General features: G+C 53.9%; 1 protein-coding gene across 6 annotated transcripts in view; it reads left to right on the top strand.

Moving 5' to 3' along the window:
* The window catches only part of JAKMIP1 (janus kinase and microtubule interacting protein 1), a 130,214-nt gene that overhangs the window by 90,512 nt on the left and 13,296 nt on the right, over window positions 1–26,406 (top strand). For 3 of the 6 annotated variants that reach the window (XM_079154335.1, XM_079154337.1, XM_079154336.1), the window contains exons 9-17: window positions 7,658–7,786; window positions 9,659–9,787; window positions 11,339–11,422; window positions 14,219–14,281; window positions 15,975–16,073; window positions 18,730–18,831; window positions 19,510–19,563; window positions 20,134–20,199; window positions 25,902–25,970. In XM_079154335.1, the coding sequence (XP_079010461.1) occupies window positions 7,658–7,786; window positions 9,659–9,787; window positions 11,339–11,422; window positions 14,219–14,281; window positions 15,975–16,073; window positions 18,730–18,831; window positions 19,510–19,563; window positions 20,134–20,199; window positions 25,902–25,970 (795 nt within the window). Of the gene's footprint in view, window positions 1–7,657; window positions 7,787–9,658; window positions 9,788–11,338; window positions 11,423–14,218; window positions 14,282–15,974; window positions 16,350–18,729; window positions 18,832–19,509; window positions 19,564–20,133; window positions 20,200–25,901; window positions 25,971–26,406 lie in introns of those variants that run through there. The other 3 variants (XM_079154338.1, XM_079154339.1, XM_079154340.1) reach the window with 3 other exon arrangements.

The following is a 26,406-nucleotide window of genomic DNA, read 5'->3' as shown; positions in this document are numbered from 1 at the left end:
AGGGTCCCCACCCAGACAGTGAGCTGTGCCACAGGTACAGAAGCCACAGCTTAGTCGAGCCCCCAGCATCTGACAGGTGCTTAACAGGGGTGCTGGTGGCTCACAGGCCTCAGGCGAAAGCCAGGTTGGGGTCTCAGATGGCTCCAAGCGGCGGGGGATGGGGCAGCTGCAGCCATGGACAATGTGGCATTGGTTAGGTGTTCAGACTCTCAGAACCTGCGTCCCTGGAATAGCCATGTCCATGAGGTCCAGTGATGCCTGAGGCCAGTCTGCTGCCTTGCAGATGGGAGGACAGAAGCAGGCTGCAGGCACCTCTGCCTGTGCGGGGTGCCTGGCATTGGCCATAGTGGGCATGTGTCTTTCTTCCCCATGTGAAAGTGTTTGCAGCTGGCCTTATTCCTGATGGTCCCTCCCCGCTCTGTGGGCAGCTGAGGAGCTCACGGGGGCTCGTCACACCTGTGTATCCAGGTACTTGCAGCTGCCAGCACAGCACTGTGTTCCTGAGGGTCAGAGTGGTGACTCTCAGGTGTTCTACATCCCCCTGTCGACACTGTGACCCTCAGCTGGAAGGGCTTGTTCTTGTGTCTCAGTTGCATCCTTGACATGGGGTCCCTGCTTCACAACAACCATCAGGTCTCAGCCCATGCATTTCTTAGCAATGAGAGGAAGCGGGTGGCAGGACTTCCTGCCAACCCACCAGGTGGGTGTCTGGACTCCCATCAGAAGTATGAAGCCCCTCTGGGACTGCTCTGTGTCCTCCCTGCTGGGAGGTCCTTTGGTAAAGCCCTGGGGGCAAGGTGGGCCTGAGTGGGTCCTGGAGACAGGACATTAGGACACCTGTGAGGAGCAGGGGCTGTGTCCTAGGCCACACCCCGTACTTAGCACCAGTGCCCACATGGTCTGCACTGTTCTGGTCCCCATGGAAGCTTGCAGGTTACTAGGCAGCAAGAGAAGAGTAGAGCCAGCCTTGGGGGAGCAGGGCTCAGAAGCCTGACCTGGCCACATAGCTGCCAAAGGCACCTTGTCTGGAGTAGCCAAAGACTGTGTGTCCTTCAGACCCCATCTGAAGACTCTGGAAGATGGGAGATTCTGCTGATTCTAGGTCATTCACTGAAACAGGGCAGGAAGCCCAGTGCTGGGGAGAGCAGGGTGGTGAGTCCCAGCTTCTGCAAGGAGCTGTGGTGAAAGCGGGGCCTGCAGGCTTCTGTCCTCTGCCTGGTGTCAGGAGGGGACCCCAGGCCCTGTGGGGAGAAGATTGGAGCAAAGGCTCCAGATCGCAGTCATATCCGTCCAGGCCACTTGCTTTCTCAGGGCCTGATTCAGACTCTGTCCCCTTTCTGTGACCACTGCAGGAGCTCCCTGGTGGCAACCCTGCTCCCAGAATCTCCCCACCACCTCCAGAGCTGTGAGAACAAGGACAGGCACCAGTCAGACCCTGAAGGCTCCCTCTCCTTTTCTCTGGGCCGCAGGCCCCCTGCATACCTGGGCCAGTTCCTGCCCTCTCCATACCACCTCATCTCTTCCTCCGCACAGGCCAGCGCTGTTCACCTCCCCTGCTTGCTGTTCCTGGCTCCTTTGAGACTGGGCCCCACAGTCCCACGTCCAGCTGGGCTAGCTGCCACTGCTCTGAGCTTTCTCAGCTCCCTGCTCCTTCTGCCCCGTGTATGCTGCCACATCTTGTCACTGTCCCTCTCTGTGTCTGCTTCCCTGGGGCTCTGAGGATGCTGGGGCTGAGGGAGGGAGTGGTGGGGGCCGTCAGAAGCTGTGTCGGGCCCACATGGTCTGCCTAGCAGCTGTAGGAGCAGGACTGGAGCCAGCACCATCTGACGTCTGGGTCTCCAGGGGGACTAGTACTGGGAAAAAGCAGAGGGTGTCCTTGGACTTCCTACCTCCTCTGAGTGGGCTCAGGGCCTGAGGCTACACCTAGCTGGCTAAGCAGTGAGGCCGAAGGGTGGTTCTCTGTCCTCCTGTCCCCTGTCTCTCTAGCCATTCTCTGGGGACTCTCTGACTTGGGTACTGTAGAACCGTCAGGTGACAGGCATGGAGCCTTTTAGCAGCCTAAGTAGGGAGCCTGAGTAGGTTCAGGAACCAGATCAACTCTATGTATCTCATGGTTTCTGCAGACTAAGAATCTCTGAGGCCCAGGCAGCCGTTGCACCCAGTGAGCTGCAGGACAAAGACTGTCCTTGGCTTCTCTTGAGGATCCAGGTGTGAAAATTAGCCTTTAAGTTTAGCCAGACAGTTTTTCAGAAGACTTGCTTGCTAGGATTAAGTCCCTCTTTCCCAATAGCCAGTGTGTTTATTTGTTGTTGTTTCTAGTGTCAAAAATGCAGTCTCTTAAACAAAGAAAGAAACTGAGGTCGCTGATACATCTGGGTGGGGCTGCTTCAGGCTTGGCTGAGTCCATGTGCCCCACCTCTCTGTCACCTCTGCTTTTCTCTGGACTGGCTTCTTCCTCAAAGGCTGTGTCCATGTAGAGACCCAAATGGCTCCACTAGCATCAGGCTTGCCTCATACCTGCCGAGCAACCCCTGCAGTAGGAGGGTGTCTCTCCCGGTTCCAGCAGAGGTCCCAGGGCTGGCATTGGTCACAGGCCCGTCACTGACCCAGGCCCAACCCTGGCTGGATGGCATCTCCCTGGGAAGGTGAGGCACAGGGCTGGTCAGCACTGATGAGGAACGTGGTCCGTCGGCACGTTTTAAAAGGAGCGGAGCATCGTGCAATACCGGGGTTGAGGTAGCTCTGCGAACTCAGCCGTGTGTCCCTTGTGAATTCAGCGTTGCCTTCCTGCACTTTGGTATCTGTCGACGTAGGAGTTTGACTTTCTTATGTAATGCTCTCCACTTTTCCAACATGAGTGTCTTTGCCTTTGACATCATGTCCAGTGAGGCTTTCTTCTCCAAGAAGTGCAGGACAGTTCTGGGCATCCCTGGACAGGGCACCCGAGGACTTCTTTCTGGTTCAAGAGTTCAGTTTCCCTGACAGTGGTTTGCTTTAGTCTATCCAGATGGAAAAATGAATGTCGTGGAGGTGACTACAGGGAAGCCGGGGGGTAGGTGCACATCTGGGGTGCACGTGGGGGTGGTGGTGGCTGCTCAGATTTCTCTCCCAAGCACGCAAGGAAGAGGCGCCGCTACGTGTGGGGCTCTAGTGTGAGGGGGAAGGCTCTCTGGCACTGTGTCCTTGCCCTGTGGAGGTGTGTTGCCGTTGCTGCTGCTGTACCTGGGGACTATGCAGTGCTCTTGATGACAGCTCTGGGCTCTGTGAGGAAAGTCCCCCAAGGACTCTGGGCCCTGCACCAGCTCAGACATCCTTCTTACCCAGGGTGCTCCTCCCGGGCGTTCTTGTCCTCGGATTCTGCAGAAGCCTTGGGGACACGAGACAGGCACGTGAGGAGAGGAGAGGGCTCTGGGGAGGATCGCGCCTTTCCTAGGGCTGAAGGGCCTGCAGGCGGACGCTGACAGTGTGGCCTTTGGCTGAGCCAGTCCCACGGCGTGCCCAGCAGCCTCTGGCCACCATGGAGTACGTCCTGTTCGTGCTATACTTCTCCTTCTTCCTCTGCCTCTGTGCCCTGGTGTGCCTGTACTTCTCTGGCTGCCAGGAGATGACCTATAAGCATGAAGGTAAGCAGCTGGCTGCAGGCAGAGAGGGGAGCTTCCGTGACAGTCCCCAGCTGTGACCCAAACCCCCAGGGGTTCCAGGCGGTTCTGTGAGAGATCTAGGAGGAGACAGGGAGAGGGGCTGGGAGGGGCCGGATCCTGTGGAGGGGTTGTCTGTTGTGGGCATCTCACTTCATCCCTGTCCCATTCCACCTGCTGAGTGTGAGCACCTGGGTGTCAGGTGTCCAGGAAGAAGAAGGGTTTGCTTTGGCCATAGCTACACTTTAAAGCCTGAATTAGTTTGTGGAAAGAAGTTAGCCAGGTGTGCCGTTGGTTGTAAGGAGAAGGGAAGGGTAAGGGTGAGCCTTTTGGATGTGACATGTACCTTTAGAGTGAGCAAGCAGAGGGGTCTGTCCCTGAAGGATCTGAGGAGTGCTCAGGGGCTTTTAGAATAATCCAGATGCAGAAAACGTGACAGTCTCTTTCACTCTTGGCCTTTAAAATATTTGTTTGTTTATTCGGTACCAGGGATCGAATGCAGGGTGCTTAACTGCTGAGCCACATCCCCAGTTCTTTTTATATTTTATTTAGAGACAGGGTCTCACTGAGTTGCTTAGGATCACACTGAATTGCTGAGGCCGGCTTTGAACTTGTGATCCTTCTGCCTCAGCCTCCTGAATTGCTGCGATTATAGGGGTGACCACCACTCCCTGCTTTGGCCTTTTTTAAAAGTTCACTCTACCAGGCATGTGAGGAGGCAGTGTTTTGGGGGGGTCTCCTGGGCCTCTCAGGAAGCAGGCATTGCATTATTTCCTGTATATTTGGAAAAAACATCGTAAAATGAGTTGCACGGTCTTCAGAGATGACGGCCACTGGGTTCACTTGCACACGAGGGTCTTTTTCTCTGTCTTGAGATGGCACAAATAGACTTGGTGCTTCCAGGCTTCCCGCCACCTGATCATGTAGGGACAGAGACAGACCACCCCAGCCTGGGCATGACCCAGCCTCGCTTCTCATTGCTATGGAAACAATGTGGACTGTGGTGTCCCAGGCTCATCTCCACTGTCACAGGGCCACAGGGACTGGCCATGAGCACTGGGTTTTCTTTCCGTGGATGGCTGCCTGCTCCCCTCAGGGTGGTAGTTCGTTGAGACTTGATCTCTGGGGCATTGTTATGTAGGGGTCCCCACTTGGGCCATTGGCTAGGGCAGCTCTACCTGAGCCCAGGTTGGCACAGGGTCTTGGTGGTTAATACCATTAATGGGCCTTGGTAAGGGAGTACTTAACTAGCAGCCCATGGGTTTATAAAAGCAGATCATCCTGGGGAGAGCCCACAGCTGGCCACAGTGCCACAGTGGGTGGTCACAGCTGGCCCTGTGTCCTAGTCCCGTGGAGTTGTGCAGCTTCATGCTGCCTGGGCCCCTCCCTGCACCACTGCCACCTGTTAGCACAACGAGCAGCCCGGTCCCCGGAGGCCTGGCAGTTAGCCTTGTTTACAAGAATCGAGTCAGCCAGCGGCCCCAGGAGAAGCGAGGAACCGGGAGCTCGGGGCTGCCGTGTGTGCAGAGGAGCTTCAAGTGCTGCGCAGGTGCCCTTGCCCCACTGGACGTCACTGCCGCCTCTGTCTAGAAGGTCCGGGAGCTTCTGATGCTGCAGTTGGGCGGGGGTTGTATCTGGAGGGGAGGTTTGAATACATGGTGGTCTGCAGCCTTCCTCGGAGAGGAATGCCAGTTGGAGTTGGTGGAGCCTGACAGGCTTCCTTCCTACCTGTCTGGTCACTTGGGATGCGGCACCGGTGGCTGCCCAGTTGGTGCTGGCTGCCTGAAGAGTGGAGAGAGTGTCACGTGCAAACCGAGAACCGTTTGAGGATAAACAAGCCGTTTGGCTTTGAGTGCAGTAACAGAGATGGGCTGAGCATTCTCACTGAACAAGCACTGTTCCCTGTGAGGGGCCCTGACTGTCGAGGGGACGAAAGGGCCTAATCCCTTCTCCATGCGGCCTCCATGCCAGAGGGGAAGCAAAGAAATGTACAGGTAGGCAAAATAAATCTTACGGCAGGTGGTAACAGCCGTAGGGGAAATAGAGGCAGGAGGTAGGAGGCTGGGGTGTGGTGGTTGGTAGGGATGTGGACCTGGTGGTCAGGGAGGCCATTTTTAAAAAAAAATTTATTTTGTTGTTAATGAACCTTTATTTAGTTATATGCGGTGCTGAGAATCGAACCCAGTGCCTCACACTTGCGAGGTGAGTGCTCTACCACTGAGCCACAACCCCAACCCAGGGAGGCCTTTTTGATGTAATTGTACTTGTGCCAAAGAGCCAACAGGAGAGAGGGAGAGAGAGAAGCATACGGATTCTGGGGAAAGACTATCTTGGCCATGCAAAGGCCCTGTGGTAGGCCTATGTAAGGTGCAGGAGAGTGCTGAGAGTATGGTTGGGTAGAGCAATGGAGGAGAGAGGACAAGACCAATCATGCAGGCCACCTGTACCATCACGGGAACCCTGACCTCATTCAGGAGTGATGGAGCTACCAAAAGGGGTTTCTAAGCACAAGACCCGTGTGACACCTTTGTTTCATGATAGTCACTCTGCCTGCTAGGTTGAGGGACAGGGGCAGAAAGGAGCAGGGAGAACACGGGAGGGGTTTTAATGTTACCGTGGGAGCTGGCAGAGGCTTGGGCCAAGATGGAGGTGCTGGCTGCTAGAGGGAGCGAGAGGCGGGAAGGCAGGCCACAGGGCTTCTCCCCAAGAGCAGATGGATGTGGGGGTGTGGGAAGAGCTGAGGCCCTCTGGGCTTGGAGCCTGAGCAGCCAGAAGACGCTGCTGCCACTGCTGGACACAGGTAAAGGTATGGGGAGCGGGCGTGGGGAGCCGCGTGGGTCACCTACGCGGCCTGCACCCTCTCCAGGTCTGGAGTCCAGAGCAGGCACATGCCGCAGCGCAAACCAGGAAGTGGGTGTGAGGTGGAGGCAATGGGCAGAAGGACCCATGCCAAAGGTGGGGTATTCTGGGTGTGTGTGCTGGACCCTCCTGCGGAGCTGCTTTAGACACCCTGCCATGCGGTGGCGGGGTGGCCCTCCTGTCTCCTGCCCTGCCGTCTGAACCAGTCCTCACGGCCTCAGTTGTGGAGCTGCGGCCGTTTCCCCAGTGTGGGAATGTGCTGCGGTGTTGGCCAAAGCCCGTAGGCGGGAGCACCCTGGGTCCGGGGACGTTGGTGTTCAGGGCACAGTTACAGTTCCTTTTTTAGGTTCTTGAAACACATTTGTTGATCACAAAAACAAATGGAAGTCCTTCCCAGGCTATTTGGGAGTAGAAAGCAGTGTCCCTACAAGGCATGGATCAGGGGATGACTGGTTAATGTCTCTGGACGGAAGCTCCTGGAGGCAGGGACCCTGCCTGATTATGGACAGGAGTCCCCCCAGCCTGACATGTCTGGCCCATGGCAGCTGCTCATCCTGCTGAATGGGTGAATCAGGCTCCGTGTCCTGTGCTCTTGGGAGCAGGGAAGGGGTTGTGGGCAGGGTAAACCAGAGGTGGCACACAGAGCCTTGGCGCCGCCTGACTCTGCGTGACAGTGTGTGAGGGCCATCACGCTGCCCTGACTGTAAACCTTCTGAGTTGTCTGTAACGAACAGTTAAGGGAATGGTCTCAGCACAGCCTAGGGAGAGCTGGCCAGGCCCTGCTCCACCACTGCACCTGCTGCTGCTGGTGTTGTCATTCCTGCACAGATGCTTGACTCTTGGACCAGACCTCTCCCTTGGCCCACACCCGGCTGAGCACCACAGCATGGTGTTGCATGGTGTTGTCAAGTGTCCTGGAGCCAGGCACCCATGACCCAGGGAGTGGGTTCTCTTCCATGCAATAGAGAAGGAACTGAGGCTCAGAGAGGTTTTGGTCAGCACTGCAACAGCCTGGCAACCCTCTTTCCCACCTTATCAGTTATGAAGCCCATCGGCCACACCTAGGGATACCCTAGTGGCCAGATGCACTGGCATGAGAGTGGGATTAGGGGTGACCCTCCCTCTGTTCCTGCTAACTTTTTGCAAATTGCCTCTTGCAGAAGCATGTTGTGGAGACATTTTTTGGATTTGATGAGGAGTCCGTGGACTCAGAAACATTGTCAGAGACCTCCTACAACACAGACAGGACGGACAGGACCCCAGCCACACCCGAGGAGGACTTGGAAGACGTAAGCGGGCAGCAGCACGTGCAGACTTCCCACCTTGATGCTCACTGCTCACTCGCCTGGAGCTTAAGCCCCAGGCCACCGTTCACTATGCATTATCAAATCCACGGGACCAAGGGAAGGAGGTCCCTCTGCCCCCCAAGGGGACACCGCCATGAGTGGCCGCGGGGCAGCCCTTCATTTCCCCAGCGCTGATCTCACCAAGGACTCCAGCTGCCAGGGCCCACCTATGCTGGACTGTGTCACCCTGGCGTGCTCCCCCTTATAGTGAGAAGTGCTGTCAGGTCCTGTCCCCCCACCACACACGCACCCACACCCACCTCAGGAAGCGATGACTCACCTTTGGGACAAAAGAGAAAGCATCATGGAGGGAGAAACCGCAGTGACCCCCAGGGCATAAAGGGGAAGTGGAGCCCTGATGTCCCCCACCTGTGCACACACAGATCCGCAGCCTCCATGCAGAGCCTTCCCTCCCCTCCAGCTGAGCCCCTCAGGAGACTGTGCGGTCTTGGCAGACCCCATGGCTTCCTGGGCCTTCGGTGGCAAGAGTAGTGGCATCCAGTGGCTCTTCTACCCCAGACTCCCTTCAGCGTGGGCTTCCCTCCTCTGCCGGGCTACGCCAGCCTGGCTGCACTCCCTCCCTCTCCCTTCCATCTCTCTTCCCTGCAACTTCTGTCGGATTTTGTCCCAAGCCCAGGCAGGGGCCTGGGGAGAAGGGTTTGAGCAGACACCCCTGGGTAGCTTGTCACCAGAGCGATGCCCTCAACTGGGGCAGGTAGCTGCCGCCTGTCTCATAGTGGCTTCCCTGAGTTTTCAAAGTTGCTCCCACTGGGAATGCCCACTCCTCCTGGCCCCCAAACGCAGACTCCAGGCAGCTGTCTCCCACAGACTCCTTGCCCCTCCTGGTGGCCTTTCCTGTGAAGTCCCTTCTACTAGGACTTCCAGGCTCACTTATGCCATTTGGCCACAGGAGAACTTGCTGTGAGCTGTGTGCGCTGGCACATCTGTCCTCAGGGAGCCCTCCTCTTTGCTCTGCCACTTCGAATCAAAACTTCAGAAGATACCTGTCACCTCTCCAAGTGATGCCCCTTCTCTTGCTGGGAGGAAGACATGGTCCTCCCCATTCGCTCATCATCCTCAGCCGCAAGTGCCAGCTGTGGTTTGGGGGTGGGCTGGCTGTGCCAGAGACACTGTGGTTCACATGGACACTGTGGTGTGTCCTGTGTGGGTGTCTGGGTGACTTTGTTTAGGCCGTGTGCCTTTGTCCCAACACTGAGTTTCATTTTTACATCCTGTCCCATTAACTTAAATAGAAGCAACCAGACCAGGGCTTTATGACTGGCTCTGTCCAGTCAGTGATAGTGACAGAACTCTTTCAGCATTGAAATATGTGACTCAGTGTCACCCTCTCTGTGGCCCTGCGGGGCTTTGCATGTAGATGCATGCCTTGTGTTTAGCGCGCCCTGATTGTGGCCCAGTGTGTTTTCCAGTTCTGCACAACTGTGAATGGCACTCCGATGCTGCCTGGTTGTCTGCACGTTTGTGTGCTCATGGCTATCTCCCTAGGAGGGATCCCAGGAGGGGTGGAGCAGAGGAAGCGCCCTCCAGGAATGAGTGACCAGCTCTGTGTGTGGCACCCTTCTGACCTGCCTGCACACCACTCAGGGGTTCCCAGGGCCAGGGAGCTCTTAGAGAGGCTGATGGTGAAGCAGCGACCTTCCACAATGGGGCCCTCATTGCTTCCTGGCAGTGACCAGCTCTGAGCACCCCGGGCAGAAGCTGTGAGATCTGGAGTAGGATTTCATGAGTCAACTATGGTGCTCAAAGCTACACGATGTCGCATGTTGAGTAATTTTTCTTCTTCATTGTGTTAAGACCACGACCAGAGAAGAAGCTGACCTACGGTTCTGCCAGCTGACCCGGGAGTACCAGGCCCTGCAGCGGGCCTACGCCCTGCTTCAGGAGCAGGTGGGAGGCACGCTGGACGCTGAGCGGGAAGCCCGGGTAAGTGTGGTGGCCTCAGGCTGGGCAGGGCTGGGTCCTGCATGTCCCTTCCATAGAGGAGATTCTGGGGACGATGGGGAACTCATGGCAAGGTCTCATTGTGGCAGTGTTCCTCAGCGAGGCAGCACAAGCTCAGGAGCCTTGAGTTTCCAGACACGCTCCTGTTTGCACGTCAACTCTTCCGCTCACAGTAGAGTGCTTTTTAAGACCAGAGATGAGGCCACAGACTTGACCAGTCCTGTAGGCTTCAGACTCTTCTCCCTGCAGACCAGGGACCCCATCTCACCCCTGAGGAGCACTGTGGAGAGCTCCCTAACCCACAGGCACAAGGGCCCTTTCTCCACCTCCATCCAGGGGACATGTCCCTTGTGCTGGACTGAGCTCACCTTCCAGAAACTTCTTCCCCTTGGCCCTTCTCCCACCTTGGAGTCCCATAGATCAAGATTTGTTTGCCCTTTTGAATGAGGGGAACACCTGGAGAGCCCATACCAGGACCTTTGTTCCCTCAGTGACCCATGAGGTGGGAGGAATCTACCCCACCTTCTGAATGAGGAGGCTGAGGCTCCGAAAATGCAAAGGTGCCCAGATGGTCACCAGCAAAGCTGAGGGGTGTGACCAGGCCTCTCAGGCTCAGTGTGCTCTGAGCACCTGCTGGGAGTCCAGGCAGGTGTGTGTGGGGTGTCGTGGGGACCTGCTGAAATTGGGTGTGATCTGGCAGGCCTCTTGTGGATGGCAGCTGTGGTAGGAGCAGCCACCTCAGAGTGGGGCCAGGGCCTTTGGGGAAGGAGCAGTGACCCTGCAGGGGGAGGGGGGAGCAGTGAGGCCACCGAGGAGGGGAGCCTCTTGTGCACAGTGAGGCTCAGTCTTTCTCCCCTTGGTCAGAGCAGGTGGACTGCTGGACTTTATTTGGCCGAATTGTTCGTGTTTTCTTTTTTAATGTCTCTACTTCCCCACGTTTGAAAGTGAAAGATGTCACAGAGAACTCCAGATTCCCAACATCTCTTGAAAGAGCAGGTCGTGCTGCAACACCAGGCTCCCAGTCCAAGGTGGCATTGACTGCAGCTGAGTGGCAGTCTCTGGGGTGGGGAGGTCACTGCCTCCAGTTTGCCACAGTGCCCCCATTCCTCGGTGCCCCAGTCAGCTTCCTGTATTCATGTGCCTGCCTGGCCCCGCAAGCATTTTGGTTTCTAGCCCTTTCTGTAGGTGGTGAAGGGCCCAAGTAGGCAACTGAGCAAGAAGGAAAGCCCTGGGTGGCTGGTGGCTGCTGGAAGGGCAGATGCTGGCCTTGGGCAGAGAGCTGGGGCTGGGCCCTGGTGTGCCTGGCTTCCATCTCCTTGTCTGTGAGCTAGGGGAATGTAGAGCTGGCAGCTCTCAGGACCTTCAGTTCCTCACTGTGGTGCGTTGGCAACTGGCAGCCAAGCCCCATGCCTCCAGGCCACGTTTGAGTATGCACCGTGGAACCAAGCCTGTCCCCAGAGCTCTGTCTGGATTGCAGCTCCTCTGTCACCCATGTGAGGAGGACTGCTCACTTCTTGGTCTCTTTTGTTGCAGACTCGGGAGCAGCTGCAGGCTGATCTGCTGAGGTGTCAGGCCAAAATTGAAGACTTGGAGAAGTTACTGGTTGAGAAGGGACAGGTGAGCGGACTTGGTCATGTGCCGGTGACTCTTCGTGTTTCTGTCCCTGTGGTGGTGTCCGTGCGGCTACCTGTGTGTGGAGGCGGTATCTGCAGGGCTCCTGTAAGATGAGACAGATCACCAGCAGAAGCCAACCAGAGTGTGCTGCCCAATTAAAAAAAGGAAAAAGAAATGAAAGCACCTTTTATGAAAGTCTGGCTTGGCCTTCCCTTTGTTTATTTGCCAAATTTGCAAAAATAGGAGTTAATTCTAAAACCAGAGCGGGGATCCAAAGATTTGATGGTGAGAGTGAAGTGCAGCGCCTGCCCTGAGACCCACTGATCTATTGTGGCCCCACCCCCCACAGGCCTCCCAGCAACGAGTCCCTGCTGTGAGGCATCACAGAAAACCCAGCACTGGTGCTGCTCAGATTAGAGTCACCTCAGAACCCATTCTCGATTCGATTCGATTAGGATGAGGCGGATTAGGCATGTCCTGGTTGACAGCAGGATACAGAAAGGCAGTGCCTGGGCCTGGGGGTTGGGGAGACCCTGAAAGGGCTCAGCATGGAAACCCTGCCTCTCTGAGGTGGTGTCTAAAGTTAGCTGCCACAGGTCCAGAGCTCAGTGTGATGGCCATGCTGTCAGGAGGTTCTGTCATGGTTGTAGACAACCAGAGCCTCTGGGTGGCTTAATGTGAACAGACTTGACTTCCTGCTTGCATCCTGCCCCCACCCACCCCGCTGCAACCCTGCCCCACTATGTACAGAGAGTCATCTGCTTCACATGGCTCCTCAGGGATTTGGTGATGGAGGCCACTATCTTGTGACTGCTCTTTTGAGAACTCCCTTCCACTTGGCAAGGAGAGACTACTTAGCACACTGGGTAAGAGGAAGTAGGGAGATTCAGAAGTAGCCAGAGTAGGGAACCAGGTCGGAGGGGATGAGGTGTTCTCAAATTCCTCTCTGACTTTCCATGGACTCCAGTTTCCCTCCACCAGTCTGAGCTCATGTGGGTAACTTGCCTGATCACAATGAGGGAGGCGTGGAAGGTGGAGGCAGCAGGCAAGGTGGCGAGGGAGGAGTGGGCGGGGCCAGAACAGAGGAACGTGGAGAGGTCTCCTATGAGGCCAACTCTGCCTGATGAAAGTGCTCATGGACACAGCAGGGACCCAGTCAGACAGACCCTCCCCTCCTTGTGCCCCTAAGTGGGGATCCAGTAGGAAACTAAAGCAGACGTGTGGGCAGAGGGGCAGTAATGGTGAGGAGCGTGGGCAGGGGAGGAGGTAAGGAGAGGAGGAAATTCCAGAACCTTAAGAGGACAGGCCAAAACTCCCCCACTGGACTCCTGGCTCTGGGGCCCGTCCTCTCTGGAGAAGTCTGTCTCTGTTGCTTTGCAGTGAGCCTGCTCCTTGCTTGCTATCTCTGTGCCTGTTCTTTGCTGAGTGAGGCAATGAACCCAGTGCCCAGATGGTAACAAGTTCTGGTTGACTTGGCCTCCCACCTGTTGGACCCTGTGTTTGTGGTCAGTTCTGTGTGTCGGTGCCTGGAGGGAAAGGGTGGTCTGGAGGGAACGCAGACCACCATTCAAGCAGCAAGTGTTCATCAGAGCTCTTGCGCTGCACCACGCCCTGCACTTGACGCGTGGGAGAATGTATCAGTTCACTACTGCTGTGGAATAAACCACCCCAAAACTTACTTAAGACAGCAAGTGTGTTTTTTTCACTTCAGTTCTGTGGATTGACAATTTGGGCTGGACTGAGCTGGCTGTTGGTTCTGTTGTTCTTGCCTAGGTTCAGTCTTGATGCTGCAATTGTCAGGTGGATTGCCTGGGGCTAGAAGGCCTGAGATGGCCTCATTCTCTTCTTGCCATTGTACAAGCTGTGGCCTCAAGGAGGAAACCTGGTTTTTTGACCTAGTGGTCTGAGGGCAAGCCTCCTGCACAAGCACTTTCCATGCCTCTGCTTACAACACATCTGCTAATATCCCAGCAGCCATGGCATGTCACAGCCAAGCCCAACTTCAAGATTGGAGAAATAGGCCCTACCTCTCGTTGGGAGGAGCTGCAAAGTCACGTTGCAAAGGAATGTATGCAGGGAGATGGGAGGGGAAGCTTCCACCATCTTTATGAACAGTCTGCCGTGGATAAGAAGGCAAAGGGAACAGCTCACAACCCTGCGCCTACCTGAGGGCCAGTGGTGGTGCAGGGTGATGAACATCAAGTACAAGGAAGCCAGGAGGAGCCAGGACCTCTTCTGGACATTCCTTGTGCGTGGGATCAGACCCTGGGTTGGGCCTTGGCTTCTTAGCTTCCTGGAATACTAGAACTGGTGGGCCTGGCTGCTGGGAGGGGATCTTGCCAGTCCCAACCCAGCCACTGGCGACCAAGAGGAACTGGGGAAGGCTTCCCTCACCTTCTCTTACTCCCTCCCCCTGATGCTGCTGAGTACCAGCTCTGTGCCTGGCTGGGGATTCCGTAAGTCAGGACTGACTCCATGCTGTGTGCTCATGGCCCACCCATGTGGGCGCTGACTGGGCTAGTGATGGAAGGACCGTGTGAGTGGCAAGTCCGTGGGCAGGGGCTGGCCTCCCAGGGTGGAGCAGCGTCTCTATCTGGCAGGGTGGACATGTGCCTATGGGGAGCCGAATATGGGGAGGGCAGGGTTTACTCCCTTCTGCTTCTCTTTCTTGGGTTTAAGAGTTAGGAGGATGTGGTCATGAAGGTGTGGTTTTTTTCTTGGAAGGTGACTTTTCTCACTGCGAGTTTTATTAGCCACCATTGCCCCCGTGGCAGTGACTAGTTCATTGCTTTCCTGCAGGATTCCACGTGGGTGGAGGAGAAGCAGCTGCTCATCAGAACAAACCAAGACTTGCTGGAAAAGGTATATGACCTGCTTCAGACTCATTGAGGCCAGCCTGCACGAGGCCCGTCCCATGCCCTCAGTATATTCAAGGAACCAGGGTACCTCTCATGAGGAGAGGCCTCTGCTCTATCTTTTGGTGTGGGCCTACAGATCTGTCAGAGATGCCACTCACAGGGTCCTGTGCAGAAATGGGGAGGGCTGGCCTGAGCTCCCAACATTGGACACCCAGGCTACCTCTGTCATTGCTCTGGGATTCCAGAGACCTGCCCCGTCCCTGAGGGTATCTTAGGCACTGGTCAGTGAGCAGGCCCTCAGACCACCTGAGCCCAGCTAGGCTGACCCATACTGGGAACTGAGCCTCTGACCTGCCCTCTCTGACCATAGGCCTTCCCAGAGCTCCAAGGGAGTCTGCATGGAAAGCAGACCAGATGCTTTGGGATTAAGACTATAGCTTTCCCTTTAATGTAATTTAATCTATTTGGGCACCAGGGATTGAGCCCAGGGGCACTTAACCAAGTCACATTTGCAGCCATTTATTTTTTATTTTGAGACAGGTTCTCACTAAGTTGCTTAGGGCCTTGCTAAGTTGCTGAGAGTGGCCTTGAACTTGGAATCCTCCTACCTCAGCCTCCTGAATCATGGAGATTGCAGGCGCAGCCACTGGGCATAGCTTTTCCCCCCCTCATTTTAAAAAGTAAATTACGAGTTGGGCCACATTTTCCCAGTACAGTTTAGAACAGCGTTGTCCCCACGAGGACTCCTGCTCATTTTCAGTCACTCCCTTCGCAGCCCTCCAGCCCCTGTACCCACTGGTCTTCTCTGTGTGTCGATAGATTTCCTCTCCTGGATGCTCCACTTGAGTGCCATCAGGCCCTAGGTGGGCTTTGCCCTGACATCTGAGTACAGGATGGGGTGAGCCAGCCTTGCCCATGGGAGGCCAGGGCAGTCGCGCCCTAATGCCCACCTGCTGTGTAGCATTTGCTAGCTCACCATCTCGATTTCTGGAGGCTTTTGGGATGGGACTGTCTTTGTCATGGGAGGCAGTCCCGCGTGTCAGGAAAGTTCAGAATCCTTGATTTTGCTTACAAAGTTCTGGGAGCTGCAGAAAACTCAAATGGGTTCCACGTGTACCCTGGGGGTGGGACTGCCCCAGAAGAGAGCCTTCCCTCATACAGAGAGGAGTGAGGAAATGGCGATCGGGTGCACAGCCTCTGGCTGTCTCGCTTTCCAGACTGCTGTGCTCTGGGGTTGACTACTGCCATGCAGGCTTCTCAGAAAGGCTTGGCAGGGAGAGAGACAGGAGTTGCCCTGCTGCAGCCTGCAGGGCTGTCCAGGTGGGCTGATCCTGAGGCTCGGGTTGGAAAGATCTGGAAGGGCTTTGGGAGCAGAAACCCGGTGTGGCCCTCTTGCTCCCTGCACCTTGACCTCTGGGGGAGGATCTCCATGGCTCTTTGCCTCAGCTTCCTCATCCTTCATTTGCTCAGCAAATATGTAAGCAGCTTCTAGTCGGCGGGGCCAAGCTCGGTGCTGGCGGGTGCACCCAGCCCAGCGCGCCTTCCTCATCCCAGTCTCCTCAGCAGAGGGCTGCAGCACCTTCGCTTGCTGCAAAGCCGCCCTGTGGCTGGTTCCGTCTCCCTCAGACCACCATTGAGGCGGCCCACAATCAGGGGACCTGGTGCCGCCCGTTAATGCACAGGTGTCTTTGCTCTAGATTTACAGGCTGGAAATGGAGGAGAACCAGCTGAAGAGTGAAATGCAAGACGCGAAGGACCAGAACGAGCTGTTAGAGTTCAGAGTGCTAGAGCTCGAAGTAAGAGACTCTCTCTGTTGTAAGCTCTCAAACGGAGCAGACATTCTCTTTGAACCCAAACTGAAATTCATGTAAAGCTCCCTGCCGTTCCCAAGCATGTGTGGAGGGACGTGTTAGCGTTTTTCTCCTTCTTTTCTTCCTTCTTTCTTTCTTTCTTTTTTTTTTTTCAATCTGTATGTTCAGAATAATTTCACTGCCTTAATGTGTTCTGGAGAGGGTGCTCGCCGAAGTCTGTGGACCTGTACAGAGCTAATATATTTATTGCCTACGGCTTGTTTTGCACTTAATAAAATAATTTGTTTTTGCAATATTTTGCCTTTTTTATTTGTGTTTCATTTCCATAACTACTTCTCTCCTGCATGCATAGTCACTGGGTCTGCATTGTGCAAACCTGGACAGAAGCACTGTTGCAATTAATAACACACCTTTTTAAATGATCTTGCATGCAGCAAATCTCACCTTTTGAAATAGCAGAGTCTGACCCAGCCAGCTGTTGACTCTCTAATGTGTTTAAAGCCAGTTTGGGCCCATTTTCTATTTGCAAGCTAAACACAAGGTAAGTAGAGGCAGTGTAGAAGGATGTGTCTGCAGAAGCAGTTGAGAAAGGAGTTACGTTGCTCAAATTTTTATTCAGTAAATACAGACCCAGGCACCACAGAAATTTGGACTAAAGAAATTATTATTCGTAACTCCAAACGCAACTCAGAGCTACTGGAGGGAGATTGAATGCTGCTCACGTGTAGAAGTTGTGTTCCTCCAGGAACGCCCCAGTGCACCGAGTGGGACTCAGTAACAGAATATCGATGGTTTCATTGCTTCCAAGAGAACTCTTGCCTCGGGTGTGTTACTGTATTGCCTTGCTCTCACGGTACTTCATAACTCCTTTTTGTTTCTGTTTAAAAGTCATCGGCATCTTAAACATCACTTAAGTTTGTGACAGTTTCTCTGAGCTCTCGTGGTGATGCGGCTCTGCTGACCCTTGCATGTGTGAAACCTCGGTGGAACTGAGTGCCTCGCGGTGTCTGTGGCTTCTCTGGTTTTGTTTTATCCTCCTGCTTGAGTCAAATTCTATTCACCTTAGAACTGACCAGCCGGACCTTGTGTTGGCAAGGCCTGGAGTGAGTGTCCCTCAGCACCTAGTGCTACTGCTACTCAACTCTCTCTAGACCTGAGTATTTTATTTAAGTGACAGAAACTGGAAGTTATGTGAGGTCATCATTAATGTCTCTGCCACTGTTAGAAAACTGCACAAGTCCTTGTTAGGAGCCTTTCTTAAAAGAATCCCATAAGCACTGCTTGGTTTACTAGAATTTTCAGTGTCTCCGCCAGAGTTCAGAGCCACTGGGAACCACTTTCCGACTTGAGTTCATATCAAATGTGATCTTGTGTCACTTTCCCATGGAGACGCCATTTAAATAAGCATTGCTGGTAGAACGGTGTCTGAGGAAATAGACTGTGGCAAGTTTTGTTCTTGGCTCCTAAGACTGTTCCAGACTTAGGCTAGCTGGGTTGAACTTTCTGGAAATTCACTGAATTAATAGCCACCTCCAGCATGCAGACACCTGCTGTCTGAACTCGTGCTTGGTTATTTAGACAATGCCTGCCTCACAAGGTCACACTGGGATCAGAGGGCACAATGAGGTGCCTGGCACAGAGGGACGCACCACAGCTGGTGGCTTTTGTTCTCCATTGAAATTTAGTGCAAGTTGAATTTTTAAAGGGGTCCATTGGTTCTGTAGCTAGATTCTGCTGAATTGCCCCAAAGCAAGTTATGATTATTGTTCTGTAATTCCAATCAAACAAAAGCAGTTTGACTTTAGGTATAATTTGAAGGGGTCTTTTCAGCCTTCTCATGATGAATTGACCAGTGCTGGAGGTCTAAAGCCAGCTCTGTGTAGGAAACACAGTCGAGACCAGGGTCCTGTCCTGCTGGTGTGCTTTGTCTCTATAAGCAGCTGGACTTGTGCTGGCCTTTGTGAAAACTCATCACTTGGTGTATAAGGCCCTCTTCTGGGTAAATGCTTCCTTCAGAATTGAGATTTGATGGTAAATCTAAGGCTGGGCAGAATGAAGATCATTGGTTGTGTCAGTGTGGGTCATAAAGAATTGTGAGCAGACCAACAGATTACACTGGAAAGAAAGTGAAGGCAGGGCTGGGCCTGACTCTGTTGTGCACTAGCAAGGGACCTGGGACTCGACGGCCCCGAGCCTCCATCTCTGTCTGCAAAATGAGAACACTGGCGCCTGCCTCTCGAGGTTGCATGGGGATCAGTCAGCACACTGAGGTGCCTGGCACAGAGTGACATACCACAGCTGGTGGCTTTTGTTGTCCATTGAAATTTGGTGCAGTTGCTTTTATCAAATTTTGTAACTATGACTTACTGGGTTTCAGTCTTGCAACTGGAAGACTCGAGACCCTGCTAACCATTTCTTCCTAGCTGAGTCGGTAAGAGGTAAGCCAGTGTGCAGAACCCGTCTCCCGCCTAGGAAGGCGAAGATGTCGCACTCAGGGACGAGGACCAGGCAGTCTGAGTGTGCGCTGCGTAGTCACACCTTTGCCAACTGGAGCACGTTGGTTTTTGCTGATAACATGGGAAAATAGCAAGTGGTAAATAATCCAATTGAGTTCTGTCTTTAAACCAAATCTTTTCCCCAGGAGAGAGAGCGGAGGTCGCCAGCCTTTAACCTCCAAATCACCACCTTCCCCGAGAACAACAGCAGCGCCCTCCAGCTGTTCTGTCACCAGGAAGGAGTTAAGGTAGCGTGTTGGGGGGGTCCTCCAGCGAGCTGGCTCGCTGAGTGCCAGACTGGCGAAGGGGGATTGTGTTCTCGGGCCAAGGGCAGAATTGATTGTAACGAGATAGCCCTTGGCATCCACCTTGTGTTGAAAGGCACAGTGAGGTCATTTTAGAAGGGTCACTAGGTGTTACCCTGTTCCTCCACGCTGAAAGGAGCAGAGCCTTGGGATGTGGGCTTCCTGCAAACCCCAGCCTGCCACTGCCTGGCTCTAGCCTGGAACCTCTCTGAGCCTCAGTCCCTGGGCCATGAAATCCAAATGGCAGTGCTCATACATCAAGCCAGAGTGATCATGAAGTTAGATAAGGAACTAACTCAGCACAGTGCCTGACACGGAGGAGGTGCCTTGCAGGTGGCCACCGTGGTGGTTATGATGGCCTGCCCATAGGCAGTGGCCTTCTGAACCACACACTCCTTTCTAGAAAGTGTTGTTTACACTGGTGTAAAACTCAGCCAGTAAGCAGCAGCCATACTATCTCTCCTCTCTCCCCAAAGGAATAGCTAGGGGCACGACTTGCCCTGCTGTAGGCACCCGGAGAGGACGGGCGCGGTCCATCCAGATGCAGGGCATGGCTCTGGGAATTGGTGTGGATGGTCTCTGTAGCTCACAAAAAAAATGAACGTTGGAAATCTTTTCCAGGATGTGAATGTTTCTGAACTTATGAAGAAACTAGATATCCTTGGCGATAATGGGGTAACTATGAGCGATTCATTTCCGGTTCATGTTCTTGTTTTGATCTGGGCGTATTCTGTGTGGTTTTTGTTTTGTTTTAATTTCTCTCTAATTTAAAAGATCTAATAAGTACAATGTAAGGCTTTTGTATGGCCATGTTCCTGTGTGGGTGGTTGGGTCTCAATCTGTCAGAAGTGGGATGTCAAATGAGGTCACCCATACAGCCTGTGAGTAACAAGGGGACACAAAGCCTAAGGACCAGTACCCAGAGAGAAGGTGGGCTGGGCTCGTTAGAGGTTGCTGAAGTCAGAAAGGGATACTTTACCTCCCTAACGATTGGCTTGAATGAGGCCCTGATTCTCAAAGTCTTAAATCTCAGAGGCAGCCCAAGGCAGAGGACTCTTGTCCATCTGGGTGGGGACTATTCACTGTGAAATCCAGAGGGACTGGAGCCATCTGCCTTGAATTGCTGGCCCCGTTAGTGAGTGGGGTTGACCCTCGGGGTACAGCTCAGAGTGGAGCCTGGTGTTGACTGTCCACCCGTGGATTGGGATCCAGTGTAAAATGCCCTTGCCCATTTTTCTGTTTTAGAATTTGAGAAATGAAGAACAGGTTGCAATAATCCAGGCTGGAACTGTGCTTGCCCTGTGTGAAAAGGTAGACCCAGCGGCATTTCTGTGCTCACACCTGTCCCAGCACCAGCACCATACAAGAAACTGTACATTGGTGTCTCGCTTGTTGGGAGCATGCGTGTCGGTCAGTCTGCTCTGCATGTGCACATGCATGCCTCGTCACGTTCTGATGGAAAGTCATACATCACATGCTCATGGTAGAACAGGTCAGACTGCAGGAGGGACTGACACCCTGTCAAGGAAGCGGTGGGTGATGCGTATGTTCCTTCCTGGCTTTCTCCCACTCCTGTTTTCTTAGCTTTGTTGAGGTCTTACTTAACACCCAGCTCTTCATCCTGCTTTCAGGCCATTCCAGATGGCTCACGAACATGCATTTCCATGGCTCTGCCTCATTCTGTGATATGGTCACTCGGCAGAGTACTTGACTATCCTCCGCCGTCAGGTGCTGGGTCGTCCACTTTGTCCCTACTTGCCATCATGCTCTGGTGGACACCTTTACACATTGATTTCTGTGCATTTGAGAACTGTCCCCAGGACAGACTCTAGAAGTGAAGTCCTGAGGCCAATGGAAGGACTCTGACAATATCTGGGTGGCTTCCAGAGAGAGGTACCAATTACCCTCTGGTCAATTTCATGCTCAGCTTGGCATTTTACCATAGAAAAGAACTCTCAATTTCGTGGGGTAGAAACGTTATGACATCATCATTTCCTTGTCATTTATTTGGGTGCTAGTGATAGTGAATTTTTTGATGTGTATTATCTATTTTGTTCTTCCTTATGAATTGTAATTTCATTTTGTTTGAAGATTTTCCACTGAGTTTGTTCGTTCATTCGTCCATTCATTCATTCATTCATTCATTCATTCAACAAACAAGTATTTGTTGTAGTTGTTTCTCTTCCTGACTTTCCTGTGTGCGTTACATATTAAAGATATTAACTTTTGACCTTTTATTTTAAAAAATGCATTCCTGATTTGTTCACCTTCTATATTGGTTTAGAGTTTTTTCAGTACACACTACTCTTTATGTAGTCCTGTCTGTAGATCTTTTCCTTCCAAAGCACACAAGTTAAGCTTTAAAAAGCTACTTTTGAGCTTTTTGATGAGGCCTAACTGATCTTAATCCATACTCCTTCCAGAATCTTTGGAAGAGCATTTAAAATATGGTTTTCTTCCTCAGGTGTCTTTCCATCCCCCGCCCCCCAACATACACACACACACAAGTAAAGGGGACTAAATGTTGGTGACAGACTAATGGCAGTACCTTGCCCATGGTCACATGGTTGGGAAGGGTGACGCAGGCATGGAACCAGGCTTTCTCTGGCTCTGATCTGTCCACCTGGCTGAGCTTGCTCCCTTCAGGGTACAGGGTTGGGGATGGTTCATGGCTAGCTGGGTAAGCTGACGAGAGGCAGGTTCCTGGTACTGAGTTGGGCACATTCAGTACACACCCTTGCAGGCAAAACCAAATGTGGTTGTCTAGCTTTCTGTAGCAGGGCTCCATAAAGTGTGATGTAAAGTGCTGGTGAAGCACATGGCACCTTTCCTTCAACATTCATTGGAAGATTTACTGAGAAGGCCCTTCCAGGCTCGTGTGTCGTGATGGCCCTGACAGATCTGCCAGATCTGCCTCTGTAAGGCCTGGCTTGGATCTTGGTCCTGCTGCTTGCCAGCTGCAATCTCCTGGAGACAGCACAAGAGTCCTGGTGCCCTGCAAGTTCATGTCAGGATCCAGGACACCACTACTTAAGCAGAGCCCAGTGTGGCTAACCCTGGCATTGAGCTTGGTTCCTGGAGGCACCTGAGCAGTGCCAGTGGACAGGGTAGGGAACCTCCGTGACTCAGGGTGGTTGGTTCATGATGGGGCAGGGGTGGTGGGCATTGGTGGGCTGCTGTCTCTCTAACCCGCAGCTCCCTGAGGCCCAAGGCTGCAGAGGTCAGGGCCTTCTGGGGCACTGTGTCCCCCACCTGAGTCTTTCCAAAGGCCCCACCCATACTCTGAGGCATCAGGCATTCCAGGCCTCGACCTAGATCTCGGTGTCCTCATCTCTCGTTCCCACATTAGCATCTCCTGTTTATAGTTGAGGCTGTGGGCCTTCTGGCATCTGGCTTTGACCCTGACCATCCCTTACCAACTCCCAGCTTGCATCCTACCTGCCTCCTCCTGCCCTTAGCTAGCTGCTGTCCTGGCCACCAGAACCTCTCCAAGCTAGTCACCCTGGTGCCACGTTTGGTGCCCTAAATGCCACAGTGGTGCTGGCTGCCCTGGCCTGCCAGCTCCTCACAGACCCCTTGAGGTGTGGCAAAATGCAGGCCTGTGGCTGATGTTTATGGGACCCCCAACTCGGAGTCTGTTTCAGAGCTGTCCAGCTCCCATTCGGGACAGTCCTTAGAGACCAAACTTCACTGTCAATTCAGGATCCTGCAGACAATAGCCTAGCCATTTTTCTCTTACTAAAGGTCAAATTGTTTTGGGAGTTACTGTGTATTTTCTCTCTGCTTGGGGGAATGTTCAAAGAGATAAAGAGACCATGGGCAGGGTGGGATCTGGGTCCATAGAACCCCTGAGAAGATCAACAAGACAGCTAGGTGACCAGCAGTCCATGTTGCTCGGGACTGAGGTGTGTACTGGATCTGGGAATTTCAGTGTTAAAACAGGGACAACTGGGGCAAACAGGGACAAGTTGGTCACCCTAGAGCTAAAACTGCAGAGAAGGTCATAGAGGAGGTAGGTCTCTGCAACATCACTGCCAGACAAGACCTGGTCACAAGTGCCAGGCAAGCCCCTTCCCTCCAGATACACCTTGTTTTTAAAAAAAAAAATGTTACCCAGTGCAGTGCTGGGTCCTGAACAAACCAAAGTCCATTCCATTTTTCTCTCGGAGGCACAGAGCCCATCTCTTAGCGTGTAAGTGCAGGGTGGCCCAAACTGGTCAGGAGCATCAAGGGATGTTACCGTGATGCTGTCACAGACAGTATCCTCCCTGGGTGTGTGCCCTCCTCCCTACCAGGCTCAGGCTTTAGGATGCAGGCCAGCAAGCCGCTGATCCTGGCCCCATCAGATCCCATTCTGGCTGGCCAGGTATGTGGCCCCTGACCATAGCTCACTCACCTCGGCCTGTGGCATGTACCCCACAGAGAGGCTCAGGCATAAGACATTGGCAGGCTTGTGGGTCATCCCCAGGTCTGCCTCTTCTCCCTCAAGTTCAAAACTGATCAAGAAGTAGACACAGGACTCAGAAAGATGGAAATAATGAAAAACCTGTTTCCTCCCTAACATAAGGGTTAGAAAATGAAGTGTAGATGGGAGGAGACCAGCCTACCAGCTGCAGTGGGGCCTGGCCTTGCACCTGAGGAGCCCCAGGGGCTGCCTTTGGACCTGTGTCTGCGGGAAGAGGACACTGAGCTTCTTGCAGCACCTCCCCTCCCCGTGAGACCTCCCCTGGGTTGGAGCAGAGGGCCATGGCCCGGAGTCTCTGAGGTGTCAGCGAGGCTAGGCGATGCCTGACGGATCTCTGATGTATTCCGAACCTCCACGGGCCAAGAATTCATGGCCCGCTTTCTCTGCCTCCCGGTACTGTCCTGGTGACTGAAAATGACCATGTAAAGGTTTTCCTTTATAAGCAAAATAGGCCCCAATACATCTATATCTGACATAACCACTGCCCGACACTGGGCTCTACAAAGTAGTGTGCGAGCTGCTTGCGGTAATGCTGCAAACCGGGGATGTTCCCCTTTCAGTCCTAGTCGTTTCCGATCGCGTGTTAGGATTTAAAGTAAGCCCACCTATTCCCAGGAAGCTGCTGCTCTCGGCAGGGCTTAAGGAACTGCTATGTTGGCTCCTGCTGCTGCTGGCTGGGGGACTGCTCAGGGACAAGCACTGGCGTTTTTAGTGAGGACCCTATTGTGGCTTTCCCATCTCCTTCCCTCTGCGTGGCCCGCCCACCCCCTCCTTCACTCAGTAGATGTTCATTAGGCACCTGCTGCATGCCAGGCCCTATGCTGGGCAAGGAAATGCAATGGGGGTCAGATGGGGGTCCATGGGGCAGGGAAGCTGACCACAGTGTCTTTCAGGTGAGCTCAGATAAAGCATGCATAAGATGACCCTGTGCATGACTCGGGAAATGGGGGCCTCCTGCGGGGGTGAAACCAACCTGGGGCAGAAGGCTGGGTAGATGTTAGCTTGGCGAAGGCCTCGGCCTGAGGCCGGCCCTGGGAGAGAGGGGAGTTATGGCAGTGGGGCCACATGAAAGGCTCTGGCAGGAGGGAAAGCTTGGCTTGTTCAAGAGCTAAGTGCAGTTTCGGGTGACTAGGGGGCTTTGAGTGGGGGAGGAGCCTGCTCAGTAAAGGTGTGAGCCCTGTGGGGACCCACCATGCTGGGTCCTGTCAGGGTTTTCAGGAGCGAGGGAACGTCTGGGAGGGCCCTGAGCAGGCCCAGGGAGGTTTGGACACGCTGGCCAGAGCTCAGGAAGGGTTTAGGTGTGTGAGGGTGGTGGAACCTCATGCCACCTGGTGAGCCTTATGCCAGGAGGGGGCCCTGGGCAAGGAGAGCAATGGATGGGTCCGAGACACAGAAGAGAGGTGCCCCGGGGCTCCCCCCAGGGGCCTTTGAGGCCAGACTGGGAGCCACAGGGAGGGGAACCGGTACGAGGGGCACGGGCAGTGGCTCAGAGCTGGATGGAGACTCTTCAGAGTGAGCAAGTGCAGGAGACCGCAGAGCCAGGAAGGCCAAGGGCAGGGCTCCAGCCAGCGCGGCAAGAGTTCAGGGTCAGGGGTCTGCTGACGAGCAACCGAAGAAATTTCCCAAGGAAGCTAAGGGAACCCTCAGAATCAGGAAAGGGACACAGTCACCAGACCCCACAGGCTCAAAGGCACTCCTTCATACCTGCCACCAGCCTTGGATACCTCTCTATGCCTGGGACATCCCACAGTCCTGCTCACAAGTCAATCACCTGGTGACAGTGACTTCTCCCTCCTAAGTGGGCTTCCCATAGAGACACACCCATGCCTATACTTGCTGCAAGCTCACCTTTAGCCTAGACCTGAGAGGGAAGCTAGACAGGTCTCCCACCCCTTACCTGCCATTTAGGTGCCCAACCCACATTCCCAGGCATGTCAGAGACTCATCCTGGAACTTGCCCGCTTTCCTGCCCTTGCACAGCCCCTGTGTGCACGCTCCCCCTCCACCCAGCCCGCATGCCACAGTGCTTGGTGCTGAGGGAGGAGAGCAGTGGTCTAGGGGTTCTGCAGGCTGAGTTAACAATCCAGGTTTCCTATGTGTGTGGCCTTGGACAAGGTACTTAACAGCTTCCACATCTTGACTTGCAAGATGGGTGATGCTGCCTACCTCAGGGGCAGTCACGAGAGGTTAGGAGAGGTCATATTCTGCTTCTGTGATACAGCTGCATGAAGCTCACTTGCTCATCTGCAGGTCTCCTGAATACACACAGCCTTCCACGCGCCTGTCCACCCATGTGTCGAGTCCACGCTGCCATGCCACATGCAGGTCACCTGCACACCTACTGCCACCTTACACATGGGCCTGGTCATGTGCACACAGCCATCTCTTCCACACGCACAGGCGTGCGTGGGTACCCCTGACCAGATGCATCCCTGAGCAAACACCTTTCTATGATGCAGAAACATCCGTATGGACCGCAAAACCCCAGATCCCCAAGGGGTTCCGGTTCTCACTGGGCTGTGCCCCTCCTTTCTCTGCTGTTTTCTAGTGGCTGAAGCAGATAGAGGGAACAGAGGCAGCCCTGACCCAGAAGATGCTGGACCTGGAGAAGGAGAAGGTAAAGGTTGGACCAGCTGGGGGAGGGTCGATGAGCTGTTCTCAGGAGGGCTCTGCATGCATTTCTAAATGTGGCTTCCACCCTATGGCAGTCCTGAGTCATGTCCACCCATTTCCTCTCTTATTCACGACTGTCTACTTGAAACATTATTTTGGCACCTCTGCTACGTCCTGGGTGCTCACGAGCTCACGTGAGCAGCCTAAGGGCCTTGGAGACAGCTCTGACCCCAGGCACTTGGCCCAGTGGCGGTGGAGACAGGTGACTTGAATCTTTGCTGACCTTGAGAGCTTGGGGACCTGGACTTGGTCTTCTCATGGTTCCACTCTGCAGCTGGCTGGGTTGAATGATGAGGGACACCAGATACATAGCCAGTTTTGCACAGTGCTTGACACCTGGGGTTGCTGACAAGTGACAGGGACAGGGTGGTCTTCCCAGG

The sequence above is a fragment of the Sciurus vulgaris genome (genome assembly GCF_902686455.1).
Source record: "Sciurus vulgaris genome assembly, chromosome: 9".
Classification (NCBI taxonomy): Eukaryota; Metazoa; Chordata; class Mammalia; order Rodentia; family Sciuridae; genus Sciurus; species Sciurus vulgaris.
The sequence above is the reverse complement of the archived record's forward strand: the minus strand, read 5'-3'. Positions and strand labels throughout refer to the sequence as shown.